This window comes from Pseudomyrmex gracilis, unplaced genomic scaffold (assembly GCF_002006095.1).
Source record: "Pseudomyrmex gracilis isolate BER0280 unplaced genomic scaffold, ASM200609v1 scaffold_149, whole genome shotgun sequence".
Classification (NCBI taxonomy): Eukaryota; Metazoa; Arthropoda; class Insecta; order Hymenoptera; family Formicidae; genus Pseudomyrmex; species Pseudomyrmex gracilis.
In genome coordinates, this window is record NW_018020733.1 from 308918 (window position 1) to 320966 (window position 12049).

At 37.0% G+C, this 12049-nt stretch overlaps 2 protein-coding genes across 5 annotated transcripts in view; both read left to right on the top strand.

Annotated features, from left to right (window-relative positions):
- Nucleotides 1-4258: 4258 nt before the first annotated feature.
- On the top strand, nucleotides 4259-9182 carry LOC109857186 (acetylcholine receptor subunit alpha-like 2). Of its 3 annotated transcripts, none has more exons than XM_020433272.1 (8): nucleotides 4259-4512; nucleotides 5217-5437; nucleotides 5526-5570; nucleotides 5685-5794; nucleotides 6345-6525; nucleotides 6663-7347; nucleotides 7439-7644; nucleotides 7789-9182. In XM_020433272.1, the coding sequence occupies exons 2-8, from the start codon at nucleotides 5258-5260 to the stop codon at nucleotides 8011-8013; spliced, it is 1632 nt and encodes a 543-aa protein (XP_020288861.1). In that variant the 5' UTR covers nucleotides 4259-4512; nucleotides 5217-5257; the 3' UTR covers nucleotides 8014-9182. The 3 variants fall into 3 exon arrangements, with proteins under 3 accessions (XP_020288861.1, XP_020288860.1, XP_020288862.1); XM_020433271.1 differs by having other exon boundaries at nucleotides 4259-4508; XM_020433273.1 differs by having other exon boundaries at nucleotides 4259-4500.
- A 141-nt stretch (nucleotides 9183-9323) lies between these two features.
- The window catches only part of LOC109857184 (acetylcholine receptor subunit alpha-like 2), a 3719-nt gene continuing 993 nt past the window's right edge, over nucleotides 9324-12049 (top strand). Inside the window, exons 1-7 of one of the 2 annotated variants that reach the window (XM_020433268.1) lie at nucleotides 9324-9533; nucleotides 9733-9952; nucleotides 10042-10086; nucleotides 10191-10300; nucleotides 10470-10650; nucleotides 10713-11400; nucleotides 11500-11708. In XM_020433268.1, the coding sequence (XP_020288857.1) occupies nucleotides 9773-9952; nucleotides 10042-10086; nucleotides 10191-10300; nucleotides 10470-10650; nucleotides 10713-11400; nucleotides 11500-11708 (1413 nt within the window). In that variant the 5' untranslated portion in view covers nucleotides 9324-9533; nucleotides 9733-9772. The remainder of the gene's footprint in view (nucleotides 9534-9732; nucleotides 9953-10041; nucleotides 10087-10190; nucleotides 10301-10469; nucleotides 10651-10712; nucleotides 11401-11499; nucleotides 11709-12049) is intronic. The other variant, XM_020433269.1, reaches the window with a different exon arrangement.

A 12049-nucleotide genomic window follows, 5' to 3' on the forward strand; every position in this document is an offset into this window, starting at 1 on the left:
AGATACAATTCAACGTTGTGCAATTAAACGTTCTCTCTTGAAAAAAAAAACAAAAAAAAAGAAATGCAATTATCCATGACATGCCATTCGCTTCTTCATAAGTCAAAGAAGTTTTGCCCCCCGATATCTTTCCACGTTTATCGGTTTGTCTTACATCTCGTTATTTTTTTTTTTTTTTTTGTCTGCTAATCGATTCTCGTCTGTCTTCTTAAAATTTTTACAACTTCTGTCAATCTCGCAAAGTCCCGAAACACAAAGAAGATGTATCGCCTCGATATATCGCGTCGTGACAGAAAAGAAAAATTGATCGAAGATATTTTTTTAACTGCAAAGATCAAAAAACTTAATTTTTCTAACAAAGTTAATCTTCTCGTCCTATTTCATCAAATTATATGCGAGATATGTTCGGTTTATTATTAATTAAGAAGACAATAATTGCTTTACTTCTTGTCGGAATTTTATATATATTTAAAATAATGATAATAATAATATGCAGAAGAGTCATTTTCTTCAGTAGTAGAATTTCAGATTATTGGTTCGCGAGAAAATTGTTCGACAACTACAAATATAGCTACAAAAGCTAATTATCAAATCTAGCGCACGCCGCGCGCGTTTATCATCTCAAAGTATTTCCACTTCGTCAGCTTTCGCGCGGAGACATTTTAAGAAGATGTCACTCGCGCTTCTCCCGAATTTTCTCAAGCAGATATCATCCCCAATCTGTCTGCAAACCCGTTCCGCCATCTATAATGATGTTTCCTCGAGCGTCAGTCTCTCTCAAGAGGAAACGTCGCGCTTTAATGTCGCTGAAAGATCAGAACTAGGGCGAATGATGTCGCCGACAGACGGACCGGGACGACACCCTTGGGAAGACGCGGAAAGATAGAACAGACAGGTCGACTGGTCTCTTGATACCAGTGGAAGAAGAACGCATCGGTTGTTTACCGCAAAATCATTTCTCTCGGACTTAATGAAAAGAAAGTTTTCTCGAAGTCCTCGAGGAAATATAATTGTTTGTTGCGCGGTTAATAATTGCATCGACGTGTGACGGTCTTACGTATGTATGTAAAGTAACGCGTTAAATGTACATATAAAATAAAATAAAATAGAAATAAAGAATTAGAAATAAAATAATTAGATTTAAAATAATTAGAAATAAAATTATTTCTCATTTTATTCTATTCTGAAATTAAATAGCGTCAGTTATTAAACTTTTAGCTGTCACGTGTGCGTTTATGAAGATGCCGACCTGGAGGCCCAAAAATAAACTATTTTAAAAGAAGACAAAAGTGTCGAGGTGGCTGCTTTCCTTCAAGCATTTCGAACGGGAGGTGGATCCCGCAATACCGGATAGTGCGAGACATAATACTCGTGATGTCTGCACGGCGTGTCGCTAGAATAAAGTTGAAGAAGGTGTAGTCGCGGCGAGCGTCTTGGAAAATAGCGGTGGTTGTTGGCCTGCTTTTGACGACGCCGGCAGCGGTTAAATAGTCAATGCGAAGGCGTAAGCCTTGGCCGAAACTATGCGACTGCTCGCAATAAAAACGCGAGAGCAACTGCACTTACGTTTCTTCTCCTCCGTGCATTCCGACTTTATACGAGCAGTTTCGTAGTATCTTGAAAAATAAATATTTCGAGTACCTCCTTTGTAAACTCGGTCTCGAGAAGAAACAATCTTTGACGAAATTTTGATTCAGAAAAGAGAATACGCTGCAAGAAATACCGCGTGTAAAAATTATACAAGCGACGTCAAAACAATCACAAGCTATTTTTTTTGTTTTATTAAAAAAATAGAACAACGTTACACTCTCGAGCCACAACGAGAGTTCGACGTTCTTACGCGAGAAAAGGAACAGGCCAGCGTGCGTGGTACACACGATGTGCATGTGAAACGGAGAAGGGTGCGAAAAGGTGCACCCATTCTCTCTAACACACGTGCTGCACAATAATCAGCCGAGCATGAGACGTGACGACGTTGCACCTTCTAAACACCGCTCGTGCACGTATATGGCAACGTGCGGGCGTCCCGAAAGGGGTTGCCATAATTCACCGAGAGCGCGCAAACACTCATTTAAACTCTAGCACCGCTCCGGCTATTATCTTGGGGTTAAAGGTGGACCCCTGAAGAGAGCGGACAGTGCGAACGGCAAATACGAACAGTCGGTGGAATGGAGATAGAGCGGAGATCCCGCGCGACTACCGACTACTGTTCGGGGGTAGGGGGAGGGGGGGCACAGGGGGAATTTAACAGCAAACTGTAATGAGGTTTTGGCTTATCTTGGCGGCCCTGAAAGTTTTCTTTGCGCGGGGCAGCAGCACGGGGCCACAGAAACAGCGGGTCACACACACGAGGGGCGAAAGATCGCCCGATGCGTATAAAGTCACCATTAATTATCGCCACGTCCTGAGGAGCACGTTTCCCTCCGAACGTCTCTCTTAGTCAGCGATTACGTCCAGATTGTACGACCGACTTTCTTCACTACTCTCCCATCTCGAAGCGTATCTCATCATCCGCTTGCGCAATTTCGTCCCGTTCTATCTTCGTGTTCCCGGATGCCGGAAATTTCAAACACGCCCGGTACAACTTTCGCTCGTGATTAAGAAAGATCGCTTCTGTCTGCCGTCGGATTCCAGCCATCGGATCTGATTAATAATTTGCGGCGTGATACAGAATAAGAATGACAGAGAGAGAGAGAGAGAGAAAGAGAGAGAGGATGTGATCCTATACGTACTCTACGGAAATAGTTTGCTGAACGGACTAACTGTCTTCCGATACACGGTCGCGGAAGAACAAAACCGATCGTCCCTGTGTCGTCGGAAACTTCAAATATGCTCGACCAACTTTCCCGCAATTAGGAAGTAGACCGAGTAAATGGCGTAGTTTAGGATGGAAGTGATACTGATAACTTTCCCGGGTTCGAAACATACTGACGTACAATAGTGCCTTTTCGAAGGGTAAATATAGGCAGCTTCTCTCTCTCTCTCTCTCTCTCTCTCTCTCTCTGATTGGTTAGAAAAACGGATTTATATTTGCGTGATTATTATGTAACTCAAGCGCGATAATGAGTCTCTGAGTAAATATTCTGCTCAGCAATCTATCATTGATCTCATTATTGTCCCAACAAAGGATTTATTATTATTATATGTAATAGATTTTCTTTTTACGATATTATCTGGTTTTCAATAATTATTTCATTATGTTTTTATTACAAGTAAATTTAATCTTTTTTTTTTTTTTGTAAAACTTATTATCGTAAATATATCTATGTGTTATTCCCTTCCTTGAACTTACGAGATACGAAGCACGTATGCACAACGTACAATTACGCGTTAGAGGAATTTAATGCCAACTGTATACAAGAATTGCTGGTTTTCTCGCGAAAGTCTTGCTAGCCAGAGCGAGACGAAGACCAGAAAGGAAACGCGGAAAAACAGTCACGTTTATCATGGAGCGGAGTAGTGTGAGGCAAACAGAGCATAAGTGTAGGGGAATGGCCCCTACGCATAAGAATAAAGCGCTATAATGTACGGACTTAAATGTCTCACTCCTGCCATAAAGAAAAATGTTAAATGGCTGCATTGCAGCTTCATGCACTCTATGGCAAGCACAATGACTTCATTATGTTCCATAGAAATACATACATTTTTGTGTAAAGAGTTAGAGTATTTATATTAGTCTCAAGTGCATTAACAATTTAATCGTATTTTTGAAAAATAATTTCAAAAACACGAAAAAAAGAGACAAAATTTTTTCCAAAGTTTAATCTGTCGCGATAATCTAGTTCCGAAATGTATTTTTTGTTATCTCACACTTTAGCTGCTTAATTATTCAACGTTAGATTGATAAAGGATGCAAAATATATTGAAGAAATTATCTCACTACGAGATAGTTACTTATTTTTTTTTTTTTCTATTCTCTCATAAAAACCGAAAGAAGTTGAAGGAATAAAATGTGGCGCTCCTGCGCCACATAACGACGTTTCATCGTGAATTTTCTATTAGAAAATAACATGAATATGTAAAAAGAGAGTTGCAAGAGAGATCCGGTCCGAAAGGGCGTAACACTTTCTCAGCGAAAGGGACGACGAGATCGTCGCCCGGCTGACATGTGTACCACCTTTCTCCGCCGCTGTGCGAAGCGCGGCGTGGCACAGTAGAATACCGCGAGTTTGCGCAACGCCGAACTCTCGCATCGCGCAGAGGACGTAGCCGGCCATGCTAGTACATGCGCAATGATGTATTGATCCTGCATCTTTAAGATACCATCATCTCCAGTGGTCCGGCGGCTGTACACAAAGTCATTTCTGTTCGGCGTTTTTCCGGTATATATTTCGCGAAACGGAACGATTCGCGCGAGTATCGAAAACCGGACCGGAGGTGTTTCCACGCATTCTCGATTGAAAGGAGTGCGTGATAATCGCGGCAAATTATTATGATATACACGAAGAGCACTGGATAAAAAACGCTATTTAGCAACGAGGAACCCCCAAAAAAACTCAAGTAAAAACGCAAGTATGATTTAACTATCTTTTCGTGCTTATCTTACATTCCGGTTTCAATGACGATAATTATCCACTTGGTAAACGAAACGTAGTAAAGAATTATTCGGCGAAACAAAAACGACGAGCACCAGTAAAAGTAAGTTACAATTAGAATAACTGGAAATGGATTTAAAAATCGTACTTCTTTTGTTCGCGATACATAAATTAACGTAGCAAGTCAGAATAGCAGAAAATGATCGAGCTTCCGAGAAATGTACCTCGTGTTAAAAATTTTCTTCCCGACAGGCTGACAATTTTATTATTTCAAAAATCGAATGTTTTAATACGAGAAATTTTCATTAATTGAAACGCTATTCTTTCGCAAAACTTAACATGGGAAATTGGCCACTTGAGATGCAACAGGTTCATAATTCTACAACTAACAACTCTCGGCAAAGCTCACTTAAGCTATCGACGTAATATTATAAGAACTAGTTAAATTACATTGAAATCCCAGTGGATAAAAAAAAAAAAAAAGAAATAAGTTGAGTAAAAATTTTGAAACCATCAAAATTGAAAATAATAAAAAGTTGTATCGTAATAAATCTTTGTAATAAATAGAAGAAACTAAATAAAAGACTCAATGCGTTACCTATAACTATATAGTACACGATTTCAATTTTTTTATGTATAGTCTGTACTAATTATTTCTTTAAATAACGATGTTTCATACAGGATGCTTTCGATGTTGCCCGCTTAAGTACACGGTGATAAAAATGTTACCTGCTTTAATTATCTTGATTCTTTCGGTGCAAATCTCCTACAGCAATCCCGACGCGAAGAGACTTTATGACGATCTACTCTCAAATTATAATCGTCTGATTCGACCTGTGTTCAACAATACCGACACGGTCGTTGTGAAATTGGGTCTCCGTCTCTCGCAGTTGATAGATCTTGTACGTGATCTTGTAGAAAAAAATATTTTTTAGTTAACGATGAAGCGCGTAAAGTTCTCTCCTTTTCTGAAAGAAGTCTTATTTGCAGAATTTAAAAGATCAGATTCTTACGACGAACGTTTGGTTGGAGCACGTAAGTATTTTGTTCAAGCAAACTAAAATTAAAAACAAATTATGAAATAATTTTGTATGCTATAGGATTTTAGTTCTTATTAGTTTTGGAATCATCGACAAAATCAATTTTCAGGAATGGCAGGATCATAAGTTTCAGTGGGATCCGACGGAATATGGAGGTGTCACTGAACTCTACGTGCCCAGCGAGCATATATGGCTGCCCGATATCGTGCTTTACAACAAGTACGTGATGCTACGCTAATATCTGTTTTTGCTCTTATAATTATAAAACACATGTATAATAAGCGCATATTATCACCAAAAAAATTGTATTCTTGTTTTGAGAATATATCCCACTTACTTTAAGTATATTTTATACTAAAATAGGCGCCAAGAAGAGTTTCTTATTTTAAGAGGAAAATCCTCTAAATAGTAATATTGATAAGAATATATACTGATTAGAATATAAAAAGCCTCCATAGAAAAACATATATATCTCACTATCGAAAAAGACTATATTTCTTAAATAAAGAATATATTCTTAAATAAAGAATATATTCTTAAATAAAGAATATATTCTTAATTTCAGAAGAATATCATCTAAAATCTTTAAGAAGATTTTTTAAGTATAAAATCTTCTGCTTATAAGAATATAATTTTTTCGGTGATGTACCATAAAATGCATTTATTAGACGTGAGTCCTAACATTTTTGTGATCAGAAATTACGTGATACAATTGTATTAGAAAGCGACAAAGTATATAAACCTTTGAAATAAAAAGCGTTATTTATAGTGCGGACGGAGAATACGGCGTAACAACAATGACCAAGGCTGTTCTGCATTACACCGGCAGAGTCGTTTGGACTCCTCCGGCAATTTTCAAATCTTCCTGCGAAATAGACGTTAGATACTTTCCTTTCGACCAACAAATTTGTTTCATGAAATTCGGCTCATGGACGTACGACGGTTTTCAAGTAAGTGATGTATAATCTAATGTGTCTCTTTTGAGATATATAACAAGTAACTTTTTTATACGAATAAAGATAAAAACTAATTATAAATTCAATGTTTAATGCGATAGCTGTGTGTTTATGTGAAATGTATTCTTCAGATCGACTTGAAGCACATTAATCAAAATGTAAGCGACAAGGTCGACGTGGGTATTGACCTGCGAGAATATTATCTCAGTGTTGAATGGGATATAATGGACGTACCCGCGGAACGTCACAGGAAATATTATCCATGCTGTCTCGAGCCGTATCCTGACATATTTTTTAATATAACTTTGCGTCGAAAGACATTGTTCTACACGGTGAATCTCATAGTTCCGTGCGTCAGTATTTCTTATCTGTCGGTGTTGGCGTTTTACCTGCCGGCCGATTCAGGAGAAAAGATCGCGCTTTGCATCAACATTCTACTATCTCAAACTATGTTCTTTCTGTTGATATCGGAGATTATACCATCAACGTCGTTAGCGTTGCCGTTACTTGGCAAGTATCTACTTTTCACGATGGTTCTAGTCGGACTGTCGGTTGTGGCTACGATAGCTATCCTAAACTTACATTACCGCAAACCGAGCACTCACAAAATGAGTCCTTGGTTGAGAAAGTTTTTCATCAGACGATTACCAAAATTACTTCTGATGCGAGTACCCGAGGATCTCCTAATCGATCTCGCTGCTCATAAAATTAGCACAAGAAAGTCGCAAAAAAAGAGCAAGTTCGATGCCGCTATCGCTGCCGCGTCGTCGTCAATACTGTCTTCTCCGGATTCTGCCCGACATCAACAAATCGATGGTATAATTTTCACACTCTACAAAATAATTGTTATCAACGCGGATGTGAAGCACTGATAAAGTAATATAAAAATTCTCTCTCGACAATTTAGGTTGCAACGGTTTGTACAGAACAACTGCCCAGAATCGATTTCTTAGCAGATTAGTTTACAACGGTCTTCCAACTGTCATGTCCGATTTGGATGAGTCACTGAGCGATGTAACTCCAAAAAAGAAATATCCTTTCGAGCTGGAAAAAGCTATACACAATATAATGTTCATCAAGCATCACATACAGCGTCAAGACGAATATAACGCGGTAAGCAATTTAATACGGCATGCTTATTTAAATAAACAATATCTTTTTCAATACTTATCTACGCGCATATGCACGCGTTTTATCTCTGTACGGCTCTATAGAAGGGCTAAAATGGACATTTGCCTTTTTCTTATATATTGTTAGGAGGATCAAGATTGGGCCTTTGTCGCCATGGTTCTCGACCGTCTTTTTCTGTGGATATTTTCAATAGCCTCTATAGCCGGAACCTTCATGATCTTGTGCGAAGCCCCGGCTCTTTATGACGACACAAAACCGATTGATGTGGTATACTCCAAAGTTGCTCAACAACAATTCCGACTGCATGGATTTGGTCCGGACATTCCGGAGAACAATACAACAGATCTGTAGATCGTCTTCTTACTCCGAAGTGATAAGACATAATAAAAATGACTCTATTACAATCTCTCTTTGAGAAATATTTCAGATTTTTCTTTTGAATGTCTTTCAGACGATCTTTCTAGATGATTTTTTGAATAAACTTTTTAATATACATATGCATGTTTCTTCTAGAATAGTTATTACTCAATGGGGGTAAGAGATCTCGCTAGACCCGTAAAAAACATCTATGTATTTCTACTTATTATGATAATCGTACAAAGAAATGCAGCGAGCATATCTTTTCGACAAATAACACAAAGTTTTGATAATTATCAAGATAAGAGTGGCAATTTTGAATAACATCTCCTAGACAGATCTAATCAAATTACAAAATATATCAACATGTGTCATTCCAGTTTTTATCTCCCTTACACGTTTGTTCCGATGAGATGAAATTTTGACTCAAACAACGACTTGAATAGATCTGCTTTAGAGATGTTCAAAGTCTGTCCTCTTATCGAGAAGTTTCCGCAGTTTTAGGAACTGATTAAATATAGATTGTTAATGTAATTATACAAGGAAATGAAACAATTTGCTGTGATTTTCCTTATGTAACAAATAAGTGATGATTTGCAACGTACTTATATTCACGAAAAACATTTTCCTTGTATGTATATCGTATACGCGAATAGCGCATCAATGTTTTTTGAAAATTAATTAACGTTCATAATATGTAACAATGAAACTTGTGATACACACTTATATATAAAATTGTAAAATTGTTTGTAAAATGTTTGGTAACGTTGTGCGCGCGCATGTGTGTGACTAACACGGATGCATTAACAATAGTAGTTTGTTCACTACATTACAACACAGTAGTTTATATATTCAAACTACATTACGACTACATCAAATTAACTATAAGAACGTTTTATGCTTCAATTATTGTCTCTTTGACGATTCATATATATATATATCATAAATTTCTCTATAAACTCTTTCATCACATATCTGTATGAAGCTTGTTGTTTGTTGATATACTTTTTTGTACGAAGTGGAAACATTTATGTTTCTTCTCGTACATTCCGATTTTATAGGAGCAGTTTCATATAGTGTTAACAAAAAAATAAAGATTTCAAATCAAATCTATCTTTTAAATTCGATTTCACAAATTCCTTCTTCTTAATGATCGATTTAGAAAACAAAATATTATGTAACAATTACGTGTAAGATAGAAATTACGATGTTATCACGACGTGTGGATATCGTTTTCTTTTTTTTTTTGTTTTTTTTTTTTTTTTAAGCGATGTGCATAGCACAATTCTGCGAGTTTGCGTAAGGCGGAGCTTTCACACCGCGCAGGAATCGAGCCGGCGGCGTTGCCAGTACATGCGCAATATAGTATATATCGATCTTTGAGATATCATCATCTCCATTGGTCCAGCGAGTGTTCACAAAGAGTCTCATTTTTGTTTGGTGCTTTTTCGTAAACGAGATGTTTCACACGGGTGCGGCAATCGGAAATGTTTGTATACATATCCGATTGAAAAGTGCGTGATAATCGCGGCAGACTTTGATACGTAGAAAAAAACTTTGGGTTTGGTTTTTGGATGCTCACGCGCTGTAAGCGTCAGTCTATCTTTGTTTTGCATTTGATGAGCAATGAAGATGGACTGACGATTAAACCGCGTAAACGCCCGGATCGAAACCAGTCGAGGAACACGGGATAAAAATTGATGTTTTATACAGAATGTTTTCGATAATTCCTATTTAACCAAACGACATCAAAATGTTATCCGCTTTAATTGTGCTGATTCTTTCGGTGAGAATTTGCTACGGCAATCCAGACGCGAAGAGACTTTACGACGATCTGCTCTCAAATTATAATCGTCTAATTCGGCCTGTATCTAACAACACCGATACCGTTGTTGTGAAACTGGGTCTTCGTCTCTCGCAGTTAATAGATCTTGTACGTGATATAAGATATAATACATAATTTATAACAGCAAAAATATATGCGCGGAGTTTTTTTTTCTGATAAAATCCTGTTGTTTGCAGAATTTGAAAGATCAAATTCTTACAACGAACGTTTGGTTGGAGCACGTAAGTATTTTATGAAAACAAATAAACGTTATAGTTGCTACATAGAATTCGCTTTTGTATCATTGACGTTTTTGACAAAAAAATTATAAGCAAATTAATTTCAGGAATGGGAAGATCACAAGTTTCAGTGGGATCCGACGGAATATGGAGGTGTCACTGAACTCTACGTGCCCAGCGAGCATATATGGCTGCCTGATATTGTGCTTTATAACAAGTACGTGATGCTACGCTAATGTTTTTTTTTTTTTTTTGCTCTTATGATTACAAAACATATATAATATTTCGTATACCATAAAAGCATTATTAGACGAAATTATGTAATATAAATTGTATGGAAAGCTATAAAGCATACCAACCCTCCAAATGAAAAACATTATTTTCAGTGCGGACGGAGAATACGGCGTAACAACAATGACCAAGGCTGTTCTGCATTACACCGGCAGAGTCGTTTGGACTCCTCCGGCAATTTTCAAATCTTCCTGCGAAATAGACGTTAGATACTTTCCTTTTGATCAACAAATTTGTTTCATGAAATTCGGCTCGTGGACGTACGACGGCTTTCAAGTAAGTGGTGTAATCGAATATTTTTGAGATGTAATCTTTGATATTTGAAATGTATTCTTCAGATTGACTTAAAACACATTAATCAAAATGTAAGCGACAAGGTCGACGTGGGTATTGACCTGCGAGAATATTATCTCAGTGTTGAATGGGATATAATGGACGTACCCGCGGAACGTCATAAGAAGTATTACCCATGCTGTCTCGAGCCGTATCCTGACATATTTTTTAATATAACTTTGCGTCGAAAGACATTGTTCTACACGGTGAATCTCATAGTGCCGTGCGTCAGTATTTCTTATCTGTCGGTGTTGGCGTTTTACCTGCCGGCCGATTCAGGAGAAAAGATCGCGCTCTGCATCAACATTCTACTGTCACAGACTATGTTCTTCTTGCTAATATCTGAAATTATACCGTCCACGTCGCTAGCGTTGCCTTTACTTGGCAAGTATCTACTTTTCACGATGGGTCTAGTCGGACTTTCGGTCGTGATAACAATAATTATTCTAAACATACATTATCGTAAACCGAGCACTCACAAGATGAGTCCTTGGTTGAGAAAGTTTTTCATCAGACGATTACCGAAACTGCTTCTGATGCGAGTGCCTGAAGATCTACTCAATGATCTTGCTGCTCATAAAATCGGTAAAAGAAAGTCTAAAAAAAAGAGCAAATTTGAGGCTGCTGTTTCAGCCGCGACACGATCGTCATCAATAGTGTCTTCACCAGATTCCGCCCGACAACGAATTGATGGTAGACTCAGAATATTACAAATTATATTTAAAAAATAAAACTCATAAACAAAGCATTGATAAAATGATAGTATAAAAATGATCTTTGATGACTTTTTAGGTTGCAACGGTTTGTACAGAACCACTGCCCAAAATCGATTTTTAGTTGGTAGTTTAGGATATAACGGACTTCCAACAGTTATGTCGGATCTAGACGAGTCCTTAAGCGATATAACCCCGAAAAAGAAATATCCTTTCGAGCTGGAAAAAGCCATACACAATATAATGTTCATCAAGCATCACATACAACGTCAAGACGAATACAACGCGGTAAACAACATTTTATATATAATACTATAATAAAGAAAGAAAACAAAACTCAAGAAAGAAATCATTAAAAGTATTTCAAAGAGCATGTCATGGTAAAAATAAATCTTGCGTATACATAGTTTTAAGAAATAATGCAATGCAATAGAAAAACATTTGTTTAGGTCATATTTTGTTAAAATCGTATAGATGCATAAAGTTATAAATAATATATCTCTCTTTAAATAATTTATATAAAAGTATACATTATATTATATATAATATATAATATATATAATATATCTTTTTTGTAAGGATATATATATTATATATTATATATAATTATATATATAATATATATAATA